This window comes from Corvus brachyrhynchos, unplaced genomic scaffold, assembly GCF_000691975.1.
Source record: "Corvus brachyrhynchos isolate BGI_N302 unplaced genomic scaffold, ASM69197v1 scaffold60, whole genome shotgun sequence".
NCBI lineage: Eukaryota > Metazoa > Chordata > Aves > Passeriformes > Corvidae > Corvus > Corvus brachyrhynchos.
The window spans coordinates 1,313,880-1,339,874 of NW_008236767.1; the positions used below are offsets into that span (position 1 = coordinate 1,313,880).

General features: G+C 36.4%; 1 protein-coding gene across 1 annotated transcript in view; it reads left to right on the forward strand.

Moving 5' to 3' along the window:
- The window catches only part of ASXL3 (additional sex combs like 3, transcriptional regulator), a 114,283-nt gene that overhangs the window by 32,757 nt on the left and 55,531 nt on the right, over positions 1-25,995 (forward strand). Inside the window, exons 5-7 of the mRNA XM_017727397.1 lie at positions 10,823-10,931; positions 12,289-12,400; positions 21,984-22,105. Coding sequence (XP_017582886.1) covers positions 10,823-10,931; positions 12,289-12,400; positions 21,984-22,105 — 343 coding nt within the window. The remainder of the gene's footprint in view (positions 1-10,822; positions 10,932-12,288; positions 12,401-21,983; positions 22,106-25,995) is intronic.

A 25,995-nucleotide genomic window follows, 5' to 3' on the forward strand; every position in this document is an offset into this window, starting at 1 on the left:
TGGGGTGGGTTGGCGTGTATTTTTTATTTTGCATTTGACTAACCCGTTGTATATCAATAACACATTAACACACACACACAAAGATATTCTTAAAATACTACAGGGAAAGTTGTGGAGGCTGGGCAATTAAAAAGCCAAATTAAACAAGAGAACTTGGGATAACTTCATACAGGTCCCTTGTGTAGGGTGATTAAGTTTTAGAGGCCAAAAGGCATTCAGTGATTATTGACTATGTCTTGTTCAGCATAGTCACTTTACTTTCCACCTTAACTATTTTTTTTTTCCTTGAGGAGTAAGCTTCACCCACCATGAAGCCAAGAATATTTGGAAGGGTGGGGTGGTTTTTTTCATTTTATACATTGCACATTTTGTGGCAATGTTTTTCTTGGGTTTAGTACATTTTTGAATGTAGCACAGTCATTACTTCATTTTTCTAAACATATGTATTTAAAGCCCACAAGGGTCTGTGAAATCTGATACTAAAATAAGACATCGTATATATAAAACCCATGGTTTCGTTAAGAAAGCCATTTTTTAACCTCTACTCCAGAATTCCTTTAATGTGGCAGGAATTCATTTTTTTCCTTTATTTATGGTTTTGTCCTTCATCGTGATTATTGATATTGGAGTAGAAAATGAAAAATGTACTACTGCTTTTTAATGAAATCAGTTAAAACTATTAAAAGGAAATATTTTATTAAAAGAGAAAGGTACAAAAAAGTACATTTTTGAATAGGAAGTAGCCGTCAGACAGAACTGTGTTATTTAACCAGTATAAGAATTTGTTACACAAAAAAAAATCAAATGGTTTCTTTTAAGTGGTGTTGAATGAGGAGGGTGTTTTCAGTCCAGGGGACACCTTAGCTGTCATGACTCTCTCTGACGCATGCTGATTTCTTGTTCTTTTGGCATGATTTTCTTTCTGAAACATTTTTCTTTCAGGATGATTCCAAAAGGTACTCTTTATTATTTGCCTGTGTCTTTCAACAACGTGTTCAAAGTGCCCTTTTTTGTTAGCATTGCTTTTTTTCTTGTATTATTTGTACTACATCTAATGAAATGGTAAGGATTCAAAGTGCAGAGATGCATTTACATATATCCTTTCCTTGAGATTTTTCTTCACAAAGAAGAAAAACCTGTGGTTTTCCCAGGTGTTAGGGAGCACAGAGAAGTGTAAACATTTCTCCATAAAACTTGTATTCTCATTTCCTCTCTGGTTGAGGAATGCTTGTTGCCATATGTGAATATCATTTAAAGAGGTGTCGTGGCGTTTCAAACATACTTTACAGAACATTCAGAGTATTCAAGGAGACCTACTCAGAGGCATGACTGGCAAAAGATAATCAGCAAAAATAACAGCATGGGATATTTGAATTTCAGGAAAATTGTTAATACCTTTCAGTCTGTAGTATATAATGTGGCATTGGTACGATGGGTTTGTGTGCTTTTTATTTTCTCTTCTCAAATTTACCTGATATACTGACAGCATCTTGTTTTCAGATACATTATAAATATTTTTGGGGAAAAATTTGTAACAGTAGCTCTGTAAAATTCTGTTCAGGAACACTTAAATTTTACACAGGTTCTGGAACTTTTATAAATAAAGGCTTTCTTGTGACAGAAAATGGTTAAAAAAAAAAGGAAAAAACCTGGCTGACTTAAGGAGTACTGAGATTTTCAGTGAACTTTTGTTCACAGGGCTTTTCATTTTATTGTTTTAGAAGAGTTGTAATAAAGCTCCACTTTCAGCATGGATGAACTCCATTTGCTGTTTTCTTCTGAAGCATTACTGTGGCTATTGTCACCAGGTTTGACACCATCAGAAGTTTTCTCAGGCTGCCAGCACCATGAGATGAAATAGACTTTGCTCTAGATAGTAAAAAGATTCATTACCCGTGTTGTACAGTATCAGAACTTCATCTACCTTGGCCTCAGATCACAGAGCACTCAAAAGGTAAGGGTGGAAATTGCCAAACTTGATTGAAATGTCTGTGAAAGGCCATTGCACAGAGCAGAGGGCAGGATCAGATGTGTTTTCAGTAATCTTTACCCCTGAGGAAAAAAAGAGACATCAGGTATACAATAGTGCTGCAATACAGCTAAAAGGTGAAAAAAATGCCTAAGTCTGTGGCATCATTTGCAAAAGTAAGGCAAACTCTTAGCTACTGAGAGGAAATTAGAATAAATATTTGTGTGTAGCCATGCATGAGAGCTTTGCTTTCCAAGAAACATCTTTGATTGTGTGGCAGTTAGTCACTGGCTGTGGGGGAATGCAGCCAGTCTGGCCAACTCTTAAAAAAACCCCCGCATTTTCTTACCAGCATACTCTCTCTTTCTGTCCTGTTTGCCTTCAGCTAGCAGTTTCATTCACTTGTCCACCTTAGTTCTGACATGGTGATGTATGTCTAGAGGTTTATTACGTTTGTGCTTTATTGTATGTGTTAATGCCCTGTAATTACTGCACACAGTGACTGTATCTAGATGTACAAAAGGCCCAGAGGGAGATTGCTTCATGCAAGAGGATCCGAGGATTAGTAGAAAGAGGTCTTAAGGGTAGTGACATAAGCTCCAGTATTTGTTTATTATGTATATTCTTCACAGAAGACTTGAATAATATTTGTATGTCTCTCTTCTAAGGAGAGACGGTGTTGCTTAATGCTTCAAAGGCGGTTTGGTAATAGAGCGAGGAACCCTGTTCTGTGAGAGCAGCTTCATTTCTGACTCCTTCCCTGATTTGAGTTTTGGTTAATTCAGAATGTAAAACTAGGCTCAGGTGAGTTTGTAAATGAGATTACCTGCTGAGAATGCACAAAGATTACTTTTTCATAATACCTAGCTTGAATTTAGGATCCAGGTTGAGTTTTTATACATTATTGCTGCAGATTATTTCATATTTGAAGGACATTGATAAGGTTCAGTTTCTTGGTCACATATCACTTTAGTCAACTGTGATTCCAGCTGCTTGTAACTCCCTCAAAGCTGCAAAGGGCAGGGTTCAAGTTCATTACTAGGTTCTTCTGGTTTAGATATTTGGGGGTTCAGTACTTTGGTTAACTTCAGTGAAAACTGATAGCTAAGTTCTGCTAGTTTGTGAGACAGACCTTGGGTATCTCTGACAGATGTGTTACATCTGTGTACGTGTCTGTACTGGTCCTTGTTTTTTCCATCATGCTACCAATAATCGTGCTTCTATCTCCATCTGATTTTAAAAAACAAGAAATTTGTATGAGAGTTGAGTATGAAGCAGTGTCAGTAGTACAAATAATGGATCTTTTCCCCTAGCATCTTACGGTAGTTATTTGCAGTCTGTGAGACTACAGACAAATGAACTGCACTACTCTCTCTTGTTGCGTGATAGCCTGGCTTATTTGCTTTGCCCAAGAATAGTAGTTGGTGATATTGGAAGGCTGAAAGTCAGGTACCATGTGTGAAGCATAAGTAGGACCCGAGATGTAAAAATTTTCTTCAGAGTGCTGCCCAAATGAGAACAAAACTGATGTTAATTCTGGTTAATGTAGATAAAAATGATTGAAAATAAACTTTAAAAAATGTATTTAAGAATTGTCTTTTAATCCTTTAAAATACATTTAAAGATTCAAGTGGGAGAGCTTATGTAAGCAATAAACTTTAAGTATGATTTATTCAGACTGTGTAAATAGTATTCAACCTGTACATACTTCAATTCCTATAAAACTTAAGCAAATAACTTAAGGCTTAAGACTTTATTTATTATGACTTTATTTTTAAATGATTAAGACTTCAGAACATAAATAGTTTTGACAGTCACGTCGACTATTCGTATTGAGTATTTTCTGTAGTTCTCATTAGTAGTCCCTTTAAAATTAAAAAGCCAATTGGAAGCTCCAAAAGAAAAATGCTTTTTTTATTGTACCAATTTATGAATAAGAACTTTGTGTGAGAGGCTGAGATCTTCCAGCTCTACAGTTTCACTAGACTGTATATATAAAAATAGTAGATGGTTCCCTAGCTACCTACTACCCACATATTAAGAGATGGTTTTATTGTTTAATAAATCATGTTGGATATGTGATATTTTGGAAAGTTTCTCCTTTTTTCCTTTTATATCCCACACATCTAGTGTATTTTCGTTCAACATTTAAGAGTCAATCTCTTCATCAAATCGAGGTTCTTTCCAGAAATTATTTTACAGAAATAAGTACACTTGTAATGATTTAGTAAATATGGTGTCATTGCTATTTTAACATCAAAAAATATGTATGGATTAAGTTCTGTACAATAAGTTAGATAATTGATGACTACATTTGTAGTGTGAATAAACAAAAAGTGAGGTTACATTAAAGCTCTATTTATTGGCTGATTGCGGTATTTAATAACTTCAAGCAATGAACAAATTAACCTTGCAGTAGGAAAATAAATGGAAAAAATCAAAAGCAAGATTTTAATTGATTGTTCAAATCAAGTTTTCTGTTTGATAATTTAAATTGGTTTAGTTTGGATTATCATGTTTAGTCTTATGATTTTGCTACTGAAATAAAGATGTCTGAGTGCAACTGTACCTGGAATATGTAGTCTGTATATAACATTGGCTGAGAAAGCAAATATACCACTTGGAGTCTTCCTGTGTTTTGGGTTTTCATGGCCAGGTTTTGATAGTGGGGGGCTACAGGGGTGGCTTCTGTGAGAAGCTTCGCTCATGTCCAATGGGGCCAATGCCAGCTGGCTCCAAAACAGACCCACTGCTGGCTGAGGCTGAGCCTATCAGCAATGATGGTGGTGCCTCTGGGGTAACAGAGCTAAGGAGGGGGATAAAACCCTGCACAATAGCAACTACTGCTGCAGAGAGCAGTGAGAATATGTGAGAGCAACAGCTCTGCAGACACCAGGGTCAGTGAAGAAGGAGGGACAGGAGGTGCTCCATATGCTAGAGCAGAGATTCCCCTGCAGCCCGTGGTGAAGACCATGGTCCTGAAGGACTGCACCCTCTGGAAGAGACCCACCATGGAGCAGGGGGAGAGTGTGAGGGGTCCCCACCCTAAAGGGGTGAGCAGCAGAGACAATGTGTGATGAACTGGCCACAACTCCCATTCCCTGTTCACCTTTGCTGCTGGGGAGGAGGTAGAGAAAACCTTGAGTGAAATTAAGCCCAGGAAGGAGGGAAGGGTGGAGGGAAGGAAGGTGTTTTAAGGTTAGGTTTTATTTCTCTTTTTTCTACTGTGATTTGATTGGTAATAAATTCAATTCTCATTTCCCCAAGTCGAGTCTGTTTTGCCCATGATGATTATTGCTGAGTGATTTTTCCCTGTCCTTACTTCATGAGCCTTTCCTTATATTTTCTCTCCACAGCCCAGCTGAGAAGGGGAGTGATAAAGCAGCTTTGGTGGGCAAGTGATGTCCAGCCAGGGTCTAGTGGTTGGTTTGTTTAGCCTAACTTGTAGCGTTTATTGCTGAAAAAGTTGTAGGTGATTGGCAGGAAATCTTGCACTCACCAGCTTTATTTTCCACTATTTGCCTGTGCTCTCTGCTTCCCTCTGTGCCAAGGGAAGGATCCTGTGCCTGTGCCATTAGAATATAGTGAAACGTCTGAGTCTTTTATTCAGTCTTCACTTCACTGGACCTCTCCTGGTTGTTCCTCCTGAGCCCAGGCTGGAAGAATTTGCCTTGGCCCCAGCACTAACTGCTGCTGCAGCACTGCCAGCTCAGTCAAGCCTGGCTGTGGGAGGAGAGCAGCTCTCGACTGGTCAGCAGCAGTTTGCCTGTCATCTTCATAAATAGCATAGCTATCTTCTTGTTTTCGTATAGCTGCTTAGGTTCCTGGTGGTTTTCTGTGTCACTCCTGAGCTAGGTCACAGCTACAATCTTGTGAGGCAGGTTGGGACATTTTGCTGACACTTGACAGCAGGACTGTGGGAACGTGGCTCCTTGAAGATTGTGGGAAAGCTTTTAAGAGAAGCCACAGGGCTTCACCACACTGGGCATGCAGTGCTGTGTGGAACACTTCAGCAAACAATGCACATCTAGACATTGAGTTAATTTTCCAGTGTTTCTAGCTGCTGTATATGTTGGAACAAGTATACTTAGGGTGCATGATTAACCTCAGCCCTAACCAAATTTTTGATTTATTGAAGAGATAAAGGATCACAGATTACAGTGCTGGATGGATGCTCAAGAGATCATTCAATACAAACACTGAGACGGGCTCCAGTCTATGTATCAGCCAGGACTGGTGTCTGTATGATCTTCTGATGAAGGTCATTTTATAAACTCCCCTGCTCTGTTATGATGTTGATTAAAACATCAGGAGCTACATTCACACTTTTAGACTATCCATGAATTTTCTTTTTCTTCCCCCAGTGGCCAAGAAGAACATTAATCTCCATTGACTTCAACAGCCTTTTACATATTTGTGGAAAATTACAATTATGCCTTCTTTTATTTTTCCCTTTACTGTAACACACAAATGGATTTTCTGCAGCCTTCCCTGATAAGTTTTATTTTCTTTATCTGTTGTCACTCTGAAATTATGTAACTTACATGCATTATTAACATAGTGTCTTCTGTGTGACTTCAAATCATGCCAAGAAATTAGTTCTTAAGCCTTTTGGTTTTACTTTGTTTCTAGCAGTGAGTAAAAATTGTTGCTCCCTTGTGACTATTTATAGATGCATATAAAAAGAGCAGATTATTTCAAACAAATAAATACTGACCAAATTTACGACACCTAGGTGCTCTTCTTACAGCAGTCGTCATTAGGTTTGGGAACATGTCAGGAAAAGGAGGGAGTTGCACCATGTACAGTGGGGCTGAGTGGCTGAAATGCTGCCTGCTGCAGGACCCGGGGTGCCTCGTCAGCAGTGTCAGGGAACTTCCACTGTCTGCCACACTATTGCCTGGACAAGGCAGCTTTAGTCAATTTATTTTCCATATAAAAGGCATCTATTTTTGGCCAAGATCATAATTTTTGTCTCTTGGCAGGCAGTCTAGCAAAGACCATTAGAACTATATGTATAACCATAGAAGTTTCCTGGGTTTTTCTGACAGAACCATGTGTTTGAGAAGTCAACAACATAAAAATAAGTAGCGCTTTTACTGGTGTTTTTACAAATTTTTTATAGGTTTTTGGGGAGGGTGGCAGAGGAGGAAGTAACCGAAATCTGTACTTCTCCTACATGTTTTAGCAGAGATTGGTGTGTGCAGTCTGGCATTTCGATTTAGGTAACACGGGCTGCGTGACCAGTAGAGGGAGCCCAGAGTCACAAAATGTTGGCGATATTTTTGACTGGGGGAGTTGGGGGTGCAAAGTTTGATTTGATAATGTACAGCAATTTTGAAGGGATGCACTGAATACTACCAGCTTATAGTGATTTTGGGAGGCAGAATTTATGAAACATTGAAATGTCCAATGTCTTTTAAATGATCAAATTGCATTAGCAATTTTTATGTTGAAAGATTAATGAGTGTTTTGTTTTCTTTCCTATGTTGCTGATTGTTGTTAACATCCTAACATCACCTTTACAGAAAGTAAGTAACTTTTCATCTTCTAAACCTTTTTGAAAGTGTGTGTGTGGGGAGGGTATACTGCTTGTATATGTGTATAGATGTGTATGTATATAAAATAAACATACAAGCAGAAAAATACCAATCTTAAAGACATACTGCAACAGATTGTAACTTCCATATATGAATGACTTCTAGAATACCACAGTGGTTTAAAGCAGTCTCATCTAAATGATGATAAATAGTGTGAAAGTTCTGCATCTGAGGACTGTAAATGGTAAACATATTTCTTGTGTGCAGACTATGGCAATAAAACTTGCAGCATATCGATTTAAAATATATTATGGCTCTAAAAATTCACAGATATCAAGTTGCAGAGTAAAGTGTTATTGTATCCAATTTCATTTAACTGAATCAAAGTTGAACCGATTTGGAGTGTTTCAAGAACTTAGGTCAAGCTGTGCCATTTTTGATATTCAAAGATACTCAGCCTTATGTTTGGCAGGCCTTGACTGCTGTATTAATGCATGCTGGGAGCTCTGAGCAGAAAGAACATGTCCTCAGGCTGTAGGAGAATTTAGAAAGCATGCAATAAGTAGTACAGATCCCTTGGAAAGTACTCTATGATTCAGACATCAGTCTGCATCGTGGGATCTTTGATTGCTGCTGTTTTGAACCTCAGTCCCATGTGCTGTGATAGCATGTGTTGCAAGCATCAGTTTGGGTAACATTTGGGAATTTTAATACAGTGTTTTAAGGATGCCAGTGCTGACAGAAGAATTGGCAAGTCATTGGTTGACATGGGGCAAAGTAGCACTGACAAAGGGCATCATGGAACTTCAGTTTGATCTCTTAGCTCAAAATAAATCCCACCCCTCAGTGTTGCCAGGTTATTTTCATTTGCAACTTAAAAATATTCTGCATGGGGTTTTTGTGCTCATTATGGATGTACCCAAGTCCAGTTTTCAGGAAGGGTGGATATGGCCCTTTGGTTGCATGCCATTAGGAGTTGCAGGTCTCTGTAAGAAACAAGCATTGCCATAGTTAAAGTGCTTCTTGGCTCAGTAGCTGATACAGGTTTCTTTGTAAGTCAGAGAGTAGTTTCTATTGTCCACTTGCCAGTTGTCTAGACTTTGAAGATTAAGATATCTGCTGTGAGCACAGTAGTGATCATGAGATGTTGCCAAATCCTCTATTTTGAGTTCATTCATCCTGTATCATTTTTATTGGTTAATGATATCTAAAAATAAGTGTGGAGTCCAGAGTATCTCCATCAGAATAGGAGGAGAATACAAATCGTGCATACAGGCACACACAGTTTGGTTTCTTGTTGACATACCAAGTTTGTGTTCTGCTGCAGAGTCAGCAAGTTCTTTCTATCTTGCAGAGAAAGCCTTAATCGGTGATAATGTTTCACTAAAAAGATCCAAGTCTGAGAGAGTTGAAATTGCTTCACGTTATGTATGTTAACATATGGAAGAAATTACACAACCATAACTGCTGTATTAAATGCTTTGTGTCTTTGCTTGTCAAGCATTAATACAGTAAGGAAAATGTGTAAAGAGAAATATCCTACATATTACAAAAGTGTTTAAGTAATCATTAAACTCAATGAACTCTCTTAATGTTTTCTGTCCCACTGCTAGCAGTATCATTTTATTTCCAACATATTTTGGTTTGTATTTTTTTAAAGTATTATATCAAAACCAAATGTGGAGCTAGTTTTATTTGCAGGGAAGAAAAAGAAACAGCAAAAACTTGTCAGAATTTTCAGGTTGTGTGACCGTGTTCAGAATACCTATAAAGTAAATACCTATTATATATCTGATGTGTTTGTCAACAAGCAGCATTTTTACCTGCAATTTTTTATTTTAGATGTAGTAATATGATACATTAGGTGACCTATAGTAAATAAATTGTAATAGACAGGATTTCCTGGCCTGAGGGCACTTTATAGTTTAATTTTTACCGGAAGAGCAATTACCACACTATTGATCTTACCATTAAAATAATGATACATGTACAGTAAGGATGAATTTTTTTGTAACAGAACCATGGAAATCAGCAGAAAGCATAACCATATGAAATACAACAATTTCAATCCATTTTCACATTTAAAAAAAAAAAATTAGACGTGTAATTTTTAACCAAGATTGGATGTTGTCTTACAATACTGCAGAATAAAGAAGAGTAGTTTCTGATGAACTTTGAAGCCCTGTTCCTGGTTTATGGTTGAGTATATAATTAATCCTGAAATACTTAGCAACACACTTAATTTAATGCACAGGCATTGTTCCACTTAACCAAGTGGAATATATTTATGTGGCTAAAGATAAGCGTGCGTGCAGACTGGGGACCCCAGGGAAGAAGCACAGTTTCAGATTCAGTCCCTGAGTACATCATGTACATTAGCCAGTAAATGGGGACAAAGATGTGATAGTACATCTGTAGATCTTGTACTTCAATTCTTAAATTAAAATTAAGTAAAAAAATTTATGACAGCCTTCTTCCCCACCATTTTTAGATCAACTTTTCAGAATAGTATACATCTAGCTAGGCTAGAAATATTTGCTTTCTTTTTCTGATGTAAACATGTATATACTTCAAAGATATCTCTGTCCAAATACTGATTTTTTTTCTTAATGTGTTGTGTTTCTTTTTAAATAGTCCTTTAACATGCATTCCACAGTGGTATTACAATAACTACCTTGAGTAGGTCAGTCTCTTAATCTCTAAAACAATTCTAATTAGAAAAGATAGTGCTTCATAAAAGGCACAAGTGTGCTTATATTTGCGTATAATAATGCATGCTGACCATGTTGAGCCAGAAGAAGGCTTTACTATATATCACTTTTAATTTTAAATGTGTTCTTTCTGGGCTCTTTATTATTCTTTTGTTGCCTTTCATCCTATGGGATGCAGCTGCCCTTGAACTTGGTACTGTTTTGATCATTCATGTGCAGCAGCCACATTGTCTGTAACATTTTAAAAATGAGGCTTCATGGTGTTATTTATGAAGTAATTTCACATAAATATTTGGACTTTGGTTCTTTCAGAATGTGGAGCTGGTTGCTCTATGAAGAAAAGCATAATTATAATTCACAGACTTTTTGCCTCAAGCCTAGGGGACAGATGCATATGATTAAGTTTGAAACTGGCCTGTTATTGTAATGTAGATGTTGTCAGGGTTGAGAGAATAAAAAAAAAAGGGGGGGGGGGGGGGGGCCAAAAAAAAAAAAAAAAAAAAAAAAAAAGGCCAGGCAAGCATGAGTTTTTAAAAAAATAGACCGAGGGAATAGTTTTACAAGAGGCACTCAATCTTAGACTGCACAATTTTATTTTTCAGTGGAACCTCTCCATTAGCTTGCCTGAATGCAATGCTTCATACTAACACTCGTGTAGGTGATGGAACATTCTTCAAAATCCCTGGGAAATCAGGACTCTATGCTCTCAAAGTAAGTTTAAATTTTGTATATGGATTGTACATATAGCTATTAATCCATTTTATGAATGTCTCAATAGATATAAAGGTAAACAGATTAGATTCTTTGGAGAGGAAATGACCTGATAGTCCTTCTAACTGCTTTCAGATGTCTTTTAAAAGGATTTATAATGAAAGTAAACACTGAATGCTTTATCCTAGAAAGCATATACATGTTCTTGAATTTGTCACATGGTATAAAAAACATGTAGCTTAGTTAAAATGCTGCTTTTTCCGAGTTGTTCACAGTAAGGCCTTTGTTTTATGAGCAGTGAGCTGAAGAGGATCACTGACTTTCTAATTAAGTAATTGTATTAATGTTTGGTTTTTGAATAGTGAAAAATTATTTGCAAGTCTAATATAAATCAGCTTTTAATTTAAAGGTTGCATCATTGCTTTTGAGAAGGAATATAATTGCAATGATAGAATTTTGCCTTTATGCTATTTATATTCCTTTTTATTTTTCTGTTTTGGTATGAACATGATGTTTACTGTGGGTGGAAATTTTTTCTTGTTGTACGTAATCAAACTTAGAGGGTTTCACAATAGAAGTGGAAGATTGTGAGGCAGAGATGAGAAAAAAGAAAGTGAGGTTATCTGCTTGGCAGTCTAAATGTAGTCAACTAAAATTTTGGGCCAGGGGGAAGGATCTTTTGTAATTTATCACAGATGTATTTGATGTAAGCATATAAAAACATAAAAGTATATAGATTTGTCTGTTCCTGCTAACTAAAAATCCTGTACCTGAAATTGAATTAATAGTTTTCAGAAGCTGTCTTTCCTAATTTACTAGAACAAATGCTGTTGTTTTTCTTTAAATCGGGAGATATTCTTGGCACAATTCCAGGAATTCACAATCACTCCCATGCTTGTGAGCTCCAGGTTGCTTCAGCTATTTGAATTCAGGAAACAGGCAAAGGCAGAAAAGAAACATTAAAGGATTTGTGTTTTGCTGCAGTGTTGTAGACACTCAAGTGGAAAACTAGGATTTTTAACAGCCACACAAGTCTGTTTCTGTCAAAAAAAAAAAGAAAAAAAGAAGAAGAAAACTGGAAGATCTTGCATTTTATGTGACTTTTTTGGTTTTAAAAAGAGCATGTTATGACTTCACAAAACAGCTTTTTTGCTTTTGGTTTGCAAGTTTTTTCATAAAGGTCTTTTTTTATGGCTCTCTCTAAAGTAACTCACAAACATATTCTATTTTATTCTTGTTTTTTTTTGAAGTGTAAGCATGAGAGTACACTGCAGTAATCTATTTTCAGAGATGCAGCCGGATCATGATTGATTTTTTTCTTGTTAATTTTATTTTTATTTTTATTTTTTAACTGTAGAAAGAAGAATCAGCATGCCCTACTGATGGAACATTGGATTTAGGATGTGAATCTGAGTTAGATGGCACTGAAATGGCTGAGACAAACAATAATAATGGAGAAGAAAATGGTGGTAGGTGATTTAATCTCAATATTAGAGGGCATATTTTGGGAAAATAAAAAGTACTGTTTTCTTCAGATTTCCGTGGTGTGATTTCTAAGCGGTATAAATAATATTTTGTACTCAGTGGAACTGTTTTGAGTGGCTCCCTTTCTTTCTTGGACTTATGAAGGAATCAGGAACACTAAGTGCCTTTATTTGACTTAGGGTTTTAAAAGACAAAGAATAGTGCTGTTGGGTGTGTTTTCAGTAGGTAATTTTTTAGCTTGCAATTTTTTTGTTTAGGGCCCAGAGCTAAAGAATAATTTGCCTTTTCCAGGCTTCAGACTTGGCAGTTGTCAGATTCAGATATTTCATTGATTTCAGTGTGGACATGCGGGGTTGGTCCCTCAGTAGAGTTCTGTGCAGAGGACAAAGGTTTGTATTTTTTTCTTTCAGCCAGAGATACTCCTGTGTGCCATCCTGACATAAAGACATGTTGAAGTATCAAATTCTATGCATTTCTTTTTCTCTAAGATAATGTCAAACTGAAACATTGAAATAACTTAAAAATGGCAGGCTTAGAAATTTTTTTTTCCATTTTGAGAGTTAATAGTTGGTCATAAAGAGAGCATCAGTCACCTAAAATTACTTGCAAATAACAGAAGTGAGTATTATTCTTATTGCAACTTCACTCATGTAATGATTATAAAGTGAATGCTTTCTAAAGGATATCCAGCTGTCCAGGACTTTTGAAATACACCTTTCTTTGATCAGTTCACTTCTTCTGTCCCATCATAACCTGTCCCACTGCTGGACTGTAGCCTGCTGTTTTGGCTTGCTTGGTGTATGGTGAGATGGTGTCCTGTTTACAACTAGGGCATGAAAAGGCTCAGCTCTTGTTGTTGTTCTGCTGCAGGTTTCCTTTTTTAACTGGAGCAACTTAGTTAGCTGTTTGGCTGCACCTTTACAGGACTGATACTGCAATTTCAGTATTGCTCTCCAGCAGCATTGAAAAATCATAAAGTGTTTGGTGATAGGAGTAGCGGAACTATCCAAGACGCGTTGTTGTGGGTTTGTCTAGGACTGAAGTTTTGAAGCTCTGTGGGAACAAAAGTCAAGAGTTATTAAATGTCTCTGTTTCTTCATTTTCTTTGTTATGTTTTGTCTACAAATTAACAGACTCTGCATGTGCAGTGGTTTGATGCTTATGTGGTGTATGCTACATGTGTAAGTGACCGTACATGCTTGTAGTTCTTTGACAATTCCTGTTTGATACTCAGAAAATTTGTTGATGCACAATTCCTCAAATTGCAGGAAGAATAGAGCAGTAAAAAGCAGTGTAAATACGGTTACAAATACAAAGCAAAAGTTGATGTTACTTGTTATAAACAAAAATCATGACAAAAAAATGGGCAATTATTTAGGAGTGTTAGGATGTAAATAGGATGTTACAGAATGTAAATGGGATGTCATAATTCCAGAAGTAGAAAATTGCTGGGTTTTGTCTGGGAGCAGGCTATGTACTGTTTTCACTGTTCACAGTAATAAAAATAATCATAGCACTTGTGATGGCATAAAAGAGAACCTGCAAAAATGTAACATTTTATTTGGAATAGAGCATTAAATTACACCTAGATTGGTTTTAAAGCTGAGAACTTTCCTTCATTTGTCATCTTTACCAAATCTTGAAACAGAGCAATATATTTAACATTTTGAAAACAAGGCATTTTAATTTTTTTTTTCATGCAATGGATATCAATAGATATATTTAAAAGAAGTAAATAGGAGGGCAGTAGTGAGTCTCTATTGCCAGTGCTGGATGTGATCAATTGAGAATTGAAGGCAGCATATATTTCATGAATAGCATATCAGTCAGCTAATACAGAACATAATTTTGTCAAACATGTCTGATAATAGCTTTTCTTGAGACTACAAGTTTTGTTGTTAAAGATGTCATTTATATACGCTTAGAATTCTAATTTCATTTACAGTGTAGAAGGCTTGGCTTAAAAATAGGACCATGCCCAAGAAATACAGCCAGTTTTTAGTGGATTGAAACTGCAAATTATTTAATCTGCAAAGGCATAGGAATCACCATCCACAGTAGGCATTTTGCTCTGGAGAGTGCCTTAACCACTCTTCATTCAATATTTTTTTTAATGTCAATACTTTTTGAAAACTATAAAATCATTCTAGCTTAAATTTATTGGTAATAAATAATTTTGAGACTTCTCTTGATTGCCTTGTAAATATTGCAGTCGAACAGCATGAATTTTTTTTAGACTTTCAAGCAAGGAAAAAAGGTCACGTTTATGCAGTAGAAACATATATTCAATAAATCAGTGTATCTGAAAAGCATTTAAGGATCACAACAGAAAATAAATTGAACATGTATGAGATGCTTTTGCTAATTAGTCCAATGCAGTTCTTGAACTATAATTCTGATAGCACTGATTAAAGAATATAGGCACAGATTTTCCTTTGAGTATAGCACTAGTTAAATTATTACCAGCGTATTGCATTCATTATAGCTGTAAGAAAGAATTAAGGTAAACAGGAAAGGATTTAGGAAAGACATGTAAGAAGTCCTGAGTGAACAAATGCCTCCTTTGTTCTGGGAGATTTAATAGGGATGGTCTCATTAGTTTATGAAAGGTGAGGTGGTGACTTGATTGGTTTGTAAATATTTGAGAAAAGTTATTTCTATAGAAAATACTTGGTCTAAGAGACCAATTACACTTTTCACACTAAAGCTGGGTTTTTTTCTTTCCGGGAAACTATTCTGTGACAAGAAGGTAACATTTAATTAAGTGCAAAAAACACTTTATGAAATTCTCTGACTTGTGTTTTAGAATATGTGTGATACATAGGAGGATGGGCATTGCTTGCACATTGAATTCTTAATTGCCCGATTGTTTGCATTTTTATTTGCTCTTTTCCACTGTGATAAAGTCCAGAAGCCCCAGTTCTGACAGAGTGATCAGAAATTGTTTAGCAAGAGTTTAAAAAATGCCTCTTTAAATGTAGCTGGAAGCAAAAGGATGAAACTGCAAGCAACAGCCTCAGCCCATTTGTGGGCTTTTAGACCATAGTCTTTTGGAATAAAAAGTACCAGCTGACACTCAGACAGAGAAGAATCACATCATTCCTCAGCAGGTACATTTTTTGCAGTATAAATGCGGGCTACTGAACAATTTTATTAGCATAATAATATAAAAATTCCTAACCATTATAAACAGATGACTTGGCAAAAGCTGTTACATCACATCAGTATTGCTAAGTGGACAAGTGGAATGGTCACAGCTCAGGATTTTGCAGATGCTGTGGAGAATCTTTCTTTCCCCACCTTCTCCAAAGGCATATGTTAAAGAAACTCTTTACGCTGCAGTTGATTTTGTTTGGAATGAGATTTCTAGTAGAAGCTCTGTAGCAGTCTCATATCTCTAAAATTCCATTTCCCTCAAATACAGGGGTAGCATGTAAAGATGCTGTGGGTAAAAGAATTAAAATCCCAATTACTGCTGCCTGGGAAAATGATGACTATAATATCCTTTTGCCCATCAATAGGAGGTTCAGTTCTCAAAAAGCATTTGTCCCTAGGGTTTCTGAAGCCAGGGCTAATCCATCAGCCATGGAGCGCAGTTGATTAAAAATTGTCTTCGTGCGAGCCAATGGAATGCACAATGATGTCAGTGTGGAGGAGACAGCAGCTCCTGCTACAGCGTGACTTCCCTCCCCACCTCAGCCCAAACAGGGCTTCTGATGTGTGCCCAAATATGAGCAACCTATGTCTCCTCTTGAGACACTTTTCAGCACTTCCTAGAAGTGTATGTTTTTCAACTATGAACATGAAATGGCAGTTAATTCCTTAGGCAGTTTTCCTAGAGGTAGTTGACAAAATGATGGACAGCAGAGGATCAGGTTCATGCTGAATCCTGAAATTTTGCTTTGCCAGCTACTGTGTTTTTGCACACCTTGTGCTTTTCGGACTAGGAAACCCTAGGATAACTCTGTAGCAAGGAATGTACATTCTCCACTGTTTGAAACCTGAGTCCACATTTGGATATTCAGTCCTTTTTCAGGAATGGTATTACTGGCAATTCAGTGAAACCTGTTACTATTAGCATCTTGTCTCTTGGGAATAATATTGGATGATTCTACTGAAAATGTTTGTGACACGTGGCAACATCTGGATGTGAGACAGACTCTTCTAAAAGCAGAAGAGCAGCAATGGAGTAGCAGCTTGAACATAAGAGTTTTGGGTGATGCATCAGCAAGAGATAGATTTTCACTTTGCTTTTTGTGGTTTTTTGTTTCATCTCCTTGCAACTATAAAATAAAAATCTGGTACCCAGGATTGAGCTTAACTTCTTTTGTTTCACTACCACTTGAAGGGAGTCATAAGAATAAGAGAAGATAGTGTGGAGCTTGAGGATGTTTCTCATCTGCTTTTTTTTTTCTGTACAGTAGTTAATGAGGTCTAAGAAATCGGTGGCTTAGTGATGACAGGCAGTATATTTTTAGTGGAAAATGTTGACTTGCTTTGGAATAAGGATTCACAGTTTTCTAAGCTTTGTGAAATGTTTGGGCTCAAAAGCATGCTGTGAATATAATGGGATTCAGTGCAAGTTACAAAGCTGATTTGGTATTTGATGTCTTTTTCCAAAAAATACTATTCAATACCATTTATTAATTCACAGTACTAGTATTGGTTTTCAGAAAGAATATTGCAGTCACTGTAGTACCCTTGATGTATACATCTGTTTTTGCTTGCTTTGGCAAACTCATACAATTAACTAACTCCCAAACTGGTTTTCATTTTCAAGAGCTGATGGCAACAGCCGAGTTCTGAATTGTTCAGTTTTGGCAAGTCGGGCTCTGGAGATCAAAGAGTGACGGAGGTGAATTACTCGATACATCTGTGTTGGCAAAGTGTAACCATTTCTGTCAATACAAGTATAGATCTGTGTCACCCAAAGAAAATACTGAATTTTATGGATATTTTAGAGAGAGATTTCGTGTGTATGTTCTCCTGAGGGAGTTCTCTCTGAAGTTTCGTATCTCCAGAGCGTGTGCATACATTTTATGCTTGAGGTAGACTCTAGTCTTTAGCATATGGTAACAATATTAATTTGTGTTTTGTAATGTGGTCATTAGTAAACAATCCTCATCTGCTGTGGTTACTTTAACAGAGAGGGAAGTGAGCAGCTGTTGATAGGGTTTACTCACACAAATCAATATGCGTGTTGCAGGATCCCCACTGCAACAGTTGATTTTGCTGGTTTAATTTTAAATCAGTATGATCTGACTGAAATCAAAATTAGTTGTGCTGTTGATTTTGGGAAAATAAGCCCTTTACTGGACAGGAATTTCTCTGTCCATCCAGTTACATACATCTGTTTACAGTTACTCCTAATAACTTTCAGTGGCAAGGAGACAGAATAACTTTTAGTTGTATTTCTCAAAAAATTTGTTTCTTTGAAGAAACATGTCTTCTAATATATTTTACATAGGTGTCATTTCTTGAGTAGGGAAGGTAAAAGGTAAAAAAAAATAACAAAGATAGCCTGTAAAATTTGAAATTCAAAGACAGCATTGCTGATATTTATAAATTATAGACTTCTGTAATAATTAACAAAACTAATTGTGGAAAAATGGAAGAGAGGAAGTTCTTTTGAATGGAGTTTGGCAAAAACATTTTTAACGTACTCTTTTTGCTAAGTAATTCTAATTCTGTCATTCATATTAACAGTCTCTGAACACTCACTAAGGAGGTCTTATCTTCAGAAACCCAGCTGCTCTTCCAGCTCATAACCTAACAGTTTACAGCTTAATAGTTGCTTTTTCTTTATTCCTTCACTCGGTCCTGGCCCTTGAGGAAGCTGATTTAAAGAATGGAGCCTAATTATTCTCCACTAAATGGAAATGCCTCCTGTAGGCTTAAAACTGCTCTTCTTTCCTTTTTCTACTGTAGCAATAATGGTGAATCCTCTTTATTTGCTACCCAAATATTTTCCCTTTATCTGTCACATTCTCTCAGGTTTTTTTTTTTCCTCCCCAGCATCCAGTTTATTTTTAGCATTCTTTTCTGATATAGCTTTCCAAGTGAACATGGATCTGATAATATTCATGGATCTTCAGCGCTTAAGGAAAAAGTAGTTGCAGCTTTCCAAAGCTGTGTATATGTACAAAGAACACTTTGAATTTGTTTTTCTTTTCCTGTGATCTTTGGTTTCTGTAGCAGAAATGCCTGCTCTGTACTTAAGGCATTGTTTTTTTCACTAGGATCTTCAATGTTGACTTCACTTATATATCTTTGTGTCATATTTTTCCCTTTCCTTAAGTCTGACCCATTCAGAGAAAAGCAGTTGGACTTTATCCATAGAAATTAAGAAATAAATAATGACAATTTTATGTGGTCACAGGCATTTTAACATAGTCATATTTTAGCCCAGATTGATTTAAATTACTAAGTAGCAGAACATTTTTTAAAGATTAAATTTATTCATTGTCTCATATTTGTATTTAATTTCCTACGGAAAAGACAATTCATATTGTTTTTAAACAATATCTTGATTATCCTCTAAATTAAGTCTGTATGTCAATTTTAGTATTATTTTTTTGCTAATAAAGTGAGTAGACTGTGTAAGTTATTAATCAACTGTATAATTTAACACAATGTATTTAGATTTTTAATGCTTGTATCTTCTATGTTTGAAAAATAGGCAATGACATGTCTTATTTACTAGAAGGTTAGATTCAGAGCCATGTTTTGTATCAAGCTGGTTTTAAATGGAAATGGAAATGTAATTAAAACATAAAAAAAGTAATGTTTAAAATAGTTTCCTACTATCTTACTATTTTAAGCTACAAGGTATATGAAGAAAGATATAATGTACAAAATAAGTTTTAGGAAGTAAGTATCATTTGTTCTAAATAAATTAGGTTGACTTTCTCTAATCAAAGTCTCATTTTAAATATTTTAAGCAGCAGATTTCAACCTCATGTATCTGTCTTTAATCATGGACTACAGGAAAAAGTTGGGGTTTTTTTCAAAACTCTGAACAAACTAGGTTTGAGTTGTGCTAAAGAATCAGCCTGAAATGAGGTGTTCCTTCTGTATCTGTAGGAGAGATTACAGTGATGGAAAGCTATTTATTGTTTCAGTGGGTTTCAGTTCCAGTTGTTTCAGCCACTACAACAGTCACTGTTCCTTGGTTTAACTTTGTTGTAAAAGATTCAAAGGAAGAGAAGCAAAATAAACCAATACACTGATAATATTTTTATGCAAAATTGAAGTAATGATAGAAATAAGAAGTATGGCCTCTTATAAATCCTGTCACAACTTCAGGTTTATTGTTAAAAGAGAAATGAATGAAAGTACAAAATTAATATAGAGCTATGCTTATTTTTATTCCTTCTGTATCATGACTTTGACATTAATGGCTGTAGTGTTGAGCATCATCAGATGGTGTTGTCAAACCTCTTCAGGATGAACTTTATCACCAAAATAAATAGGGGAGGCTCTTGGATAATATCCTATATCACCATAATGAAAATCAGAATTTCCCATTTGAACAAGAATGTAATAGGAGTTGCAGTCATTCTGGGGGACAGGAGTAGGTTTATCATGACAGGTCATGTTGTATCTATCCTCTTTTGGCAGGGAAACTTAAGTTTAACAGTTTCCATTCTTCAGGGATTTTTAAATGTGTTCTGTTCTCTACTCGTTAACTTCAGGGTTTGTGTGCACATACTATTTCTGGATTTTTTTCTTCAATTTTTTGACTCTCAAAATTTTCCAGAACACAGTTAAAAACAAGTTTCTTTGAAGGAGAAGACAAAATCTGGCAATTTGAAATGTCAGGCTTTTATTTCGGTGTAGATGTTCTTTGTCTCAGGAGCTTAGGTATTGCAGTGATTTGGATTATATAAACCAGCCATTGTTTGTTGCTCCTTTACATTGTCTTATTTGATAGTGAGCATTTCTCATCATGTGGAAAAGATTGATCCAAACCAGGTGATTCTGTAAACTCAGAACTTGTTTTGTGTTGCAACTTCTTTGTATATTTTGACAAATCCTTCAAGTGTAAGGAAAAAAAAAGACAAAAATCAGTTATAAATCTTGTGACAAAACAGCATTTCTCTTACCTGGTAATGAAAGATTTTAATGTGACAATTATCTTGGCATAACAGCAGTGCCATAGAGTTTATTCTCTGTTACTGAAGTAAGTATTAAATATTTTTTCTTTCAGTGTGAAAAAAAGGTAGAATATCACATGCATCTTATGATGGCCATTAATTATTGATAACTAAATTGTCTGTGTCTTTTTTTCTTACAAACACAAATCAAAAAACAAAAAAAATTTCTTCTATGAAATTTTGCTAAGGCAGGGGACTTAGAAAGCTACTTCAGGTGTCTGCTCATCCCACTGAAGGATGGGAGGAGAAAATAGGTGAATACTGGGCTGCATTATTTCTGGCACATGTCTGTGCAGCTGCTTTGAGTGTCTTCAGACTATTCTGGTTGTGTGCAAAGTATGGCAAATCTTGGAAAAGCATTTACTGCTGCAAAACATTATAAAGAAGGTATGTTAACATGCAAACCAGCTTTGAGCACTGCTGGAAGGCAGACTTGAACTGACTCAGCAGAGGAGAATGGGAGAAAAGCTGCTCCATTTCTGGATCCATGCTAATGCTGGTTTTGCTGGGCAGCCTTAAGATACTAGTGAGAGTAATAGTAATGCAAGGCATTAAGAGTGGAAAAGTTTCTACAGCCCTTTTAGTTGAGTTTCCTGACCATCAAGACTAATAGGATTCTCCAGCTATTCTCACAGCTTCATATCTGTTTAATAAAGCTGTTCCTTTAAAAACAAAAATTAATCATATTAAAAAACAAAAATTAATCATTTAACCAGGAGACTTTTTTGTATCTCACACATTTATTCAAGAGGCTGTTTAATGCAAGTGCTGTAGTATTTGTTCATTAAAGCATGTATTATTTAGAAGGCTGACAAGTATAGCAGCATTTTTTGTATTACCTGAGAAACCAGAATTCATCTTTGCAGGATATTCCAGTCTACCCATTAAACAGGAAAGTGTGTGTTCTTTGCTTTACCAAGAAGTGCTTGTAAAATAGGTGAGTCTGGCTCCTAAGAAGGCATTACAATCTGCTGTGAAGTTACATATATATGAATCTTTCTAGATTCAGGGGTCATCAGTGTCTCTTGTATAAATGCTCATTTAGATACCTTGTAATCCATTAAAATGTGTTGGTGAGGAAGATAGTTTTTATCTAGCTTCTATGTGAAATCTGTTGTTAAACTATTCCAGTTACCTTTCAGGACCTGAAAGGCAAAATATGCAAGGCCTCCTGAACTGCATAGAAAGGGTATGATGAGGTACAAATACTTCTGAAGCAATGCATTTACTTAGAATATGGCTGGATTTTCAGCTCATGTGTACCTCATGATCAGCTGAATTTTTTGCAGCAAGCTTTTGGGTTTGAGGAATTTGCTTGTATTGGTTTATTTTTCCACCCTTATGACTCTCTAAGAAACAGGGAAGCTAACCCCCATAACAGTATTCTGATTTTTTGTTTCTTTTTGTAAAGTTTGCCCAAAGCAGACATCTGAGGAAATGTCTTCCAATCGTGATTCAAGCCTTACTAATGCACCGGTGCAAAGCAAGCTAGTATCTTCCTTCCAGCAGCACACCAAGAAAGCACTTAAACAGGTAAGCTTGTATTGACTGATCATCAATTGGCTTCCCTTTAGCATCTCTGTCATTCCTATGTGAATGGGATGTCAGCAGAATTTAAAGAGTCTTCCGAGGATTTTTAGTGCTATGTTTAGTGGTGTTTTGCTGGGGGTTTTGCTGTGTTTTTAGCAAGGGTGCAGTCCTATGTGTTGTGAGTTTAAAGGGGTTTTAAGTGCATTTCAAGTAAGCAGAATTCTTTATATTATCACACCCCTGCTTTTCCTATGTAAGCATTCGTGTTGAAAATTTTATGTGAGGTTAAAAATAAATTTAAAAAAAAATTTGAAAAGTGCTGCAGATAGGTAGGAATCTAGGTATGCTTGTTCAGTTTTTCTTCATGATCTGTTAAATAATTTTTTTCATGCTGTATTTGCTACTACAGGGTATAAAAGTAGGGTAGGGTTATTTTTATTAAAAAAACTAATGATTTGGATGATTTAGGTTCCATGATAAGTATTAAAGCATGCAAAAGCAGCTGTTTATTCAAAGTCAGCTATTAGCTGAAAGCATGATAATGTGAAAATTATTTTCCAACATTGCCAAATTAATTCAGCTTACAGCCAGAAAAATGAAAAACTAAAAAACTAGAATTAAAAAAAAATTATCATTACCTCTTCTCCATTTTGAGATGTGACTTTTCTAAAGTGTCAGGATAATGAGATGATGTTGTAATTTTTCTCACCACTGCTCTCCGAGTTATGGTTAATGGAGATCTAGTATTTCTATTATATATGAGTATATCTATTACATATGAGCTTATTGCTCAGTTCTTGGTTTAGGCTTAAGTTAAGCAAAGCCTGTCCACATCCCCTCTAAACGCTTTAGTTTTTCATGCAGGCTGGGTTTAAATCCAGTAAAATTAATAGATGTTTATCATTCACACAAGGTTATGTTGTATTTAGAGGCTTTAAGGACCGAAAAGGATTATTAGATTGAGGTCTTATATGTGTTTGTTCAGGAAAATTGAGCAGTGGGCACAAAGCAGCTCACTAACCATTAAGATATGAAAAACACACATTTCTTGGAAACTCTCCTATACAGATCTTTTGTGATCTCTGCACTTCCCTAGGGGTGGAGGGAGCAGGCGAAGGGAAAGGTGAAGGGGAAAGAAGGGGAAAAAAAGAGCAAAGCCACAAATGTTTGAACTTCCCTAATTGTTTAAACTCTACCATTTGTCACTTACCAGATATATAGCATTGAAAATAATTTTAAAAGGGCAAATTAATCAGAATAGCTTAATTAATATAAAAAGTCATAACACTGATGTGAATCTTTGAAAACATTCCCTAAGGCAGTAGGGTTAAAGCAACATCAGAAAGTTAAGTAATCGATAAAAAGAAATTAGTTTTAATTAAGTTGATGGTAATTAGATCCTGTAGTTCAGAGTATGAGAGCAGCATTACAGATACCAGCAAAATGTTTTCTCTGTGCACAGTGTGAGATAAATGGACATTTGTATGATGGAATAGTAGATTTTTGCATTGTTTTCTCTTAAAGTTTCAGGTGTTGGCTACTGCCATATATACACATTGCAGGTTTGATTTGTTACTGTAGCAGAGGTGAATAAACCTTAACAGCGATTTTATTTGTAAAATTGCTGTTGGAAATTTATTCATTCACTTTCCAATCTTTCAATTGCTTTTATGGATGCATAGTACCTAAAATTCATACAAAGAACCTGTAATACTTTGAATACTGAAGAAGCTTTTAGACATGCTATGCAACACTCTTCAAATTGATACAAACTTACTGATTCCATGCTGAAGTAACAGAGGATAAGCCATCATCCTACTCTCAGGAAGTGCTTGTAATATATAAACATGTATATACTGTATATAATATATTGTAATGGGGTCTTCCTTAGCTATTGCCTTTTATCTACTGCAAAACAGTCTTTACAGAATGAAAACCTACAAGATAGTTTTCAGTTTCCTACTCAATTTATTTAAAACCAGTGGGTTCTTCACATTACTCTGATCTTGTGCGTATTTGGTTTGTAACCACTAAAAATAAAGTGAGAGGGAAGTTGATAATGTCCAGTTCTGCTTGAAGATCTGAGCTAGAATTAGAAGATTTTCTCTACTGTTTATCTACTTATTAACCACTCTACTCATATGTAATTCTCTTTAAATTATTATGTGCTGGATTTACATATGATTTGTTTTTTAATGAATTCTAGATATATTCCTGGGTTTAGATTGCAAAGAGCAATCTCGTGTTTGGCTTGTAACAGCCTGCATTTCAGGATGTTCTCATGAATCAAATTAGTCACAATGCTGCATTTCTTGAGCTCTTCAAGGAGCATGGAGAAAAGGGCGTTTTTGAGCCCTGTCTGGCTCTTGGTTTTGATTTCTCTCAGGTAGCAGTGAATTTGGGGTACTTTGGATTTGGATTTGGGGACTAAGGAGGTTTGCAGTTGCAGTGGATTTTCATAAGGTCTGTGTTACAGGTCAGACCTTGGTCCTCACCTTTCAGAGGCTGGGCTGCCATTTTGGTCTGGAAACTTGCTAGCTTCACCACCTTCCATGGTGTCCTTGCTGGGAAAGAGATTTTGAGTGTTTCACTGCTGAGTGTGTCTTGTGCTTCTCTTTGGTTTCTGAGGGAGTTTCATTTTTGCTCTTGTATAATGCTTACACTTTGCTCTGAGTGTAATGTCCCACAAACCAGTTCCTGTTCATGAGGGTTTAGACAAAAGAGCCTATGATGTAGAGCTGCCTTTTATGCTTGGCTTTCTGATGGCAGATTTTACAGATTTCTGTTTCCTTTTTGCTGTTGGAAGTGCTTGGGCATGTGTGCCCAGCTGTTGCTGCTCTTGTACCTTTGAAAAGAAGGCTTATGGCACGCTGTCACATGCTGATTTCCTATCAGTACTGATCAGTTCCATACTGATTTGCCTCATTTTGACACTCGAGAGTTTTGGCATGCAGACCCATGTAAGGACCTCTTCCTGGGAAAGTGCTGAACTACACCTGCATCTGCTAGCAGTGGTACATGGTCACACTACTGTGTGCATTATTCTTGCTCTGGACAAAGCTAACTCCAGTATGGACATCAAGTCATGGCATAGTATCTACATGCTTCTGTCTGGTCCAGTTTCTGTTCCATTGACTTGAGGTGACAGTTTTTTGGAAGTCTTCACTGTATACAGATTTATCTGTATCTATCAAGATGTTCTTGGAACATTTCTCAGAAGAAGCGATCATACCTGCAAACTGGCCTCACGTAGGTAACACTGAGAATGTGTGAATATCCAGGACATTGAGGTGGTGTTAGTGTCTATTGGACTCTGATAGCCAAGTGTAAGAGCACCTTGCCCGTCAGTGTACCAGGTGTTCCCTGGGGCAGTACCAAGAGAGGAGAAAGAACTTGAAGATGCGCTATAATGGTGTCTGGGATGATAGTAGACCTCCCAGACATGGAAGAAAATCCTGCCTCACTTTTGGCACTTTGGAATCAGCACCAAGAAGGGTACCCATAAAATTTCTGTTGGGAGAAGAGAAGGATACTCCATTCAGACTCAGGATCTGAATACAGAACCAGGACATGTCTGAGACTGTGCTGGGCATCCAGATCTCTTTGTAGAGACAGAAACTCCAGAGACAGCAGCCAAGTGGGTTTGGGAGGAGAGAAGCTCAGGAAATAAGGGAATCAACTCAAGGTATGTCACTGCCATGGTTTGTTTTGTTTTTCTTAACTTTGGGCTTTGTCTGCATGCTTGGTGGCTGGGTTCATATATGTGCCACTATTTAATTCATAAAGTGGGTAGGTGAAGTTTTTTAAAGAGAAGGAAGGCACCCGTTTGTAGGATTTGTTCTTATAATAGAATTGGCAACTACTCCACCCCCTTTTTTTTTTTTCCAGTGGCT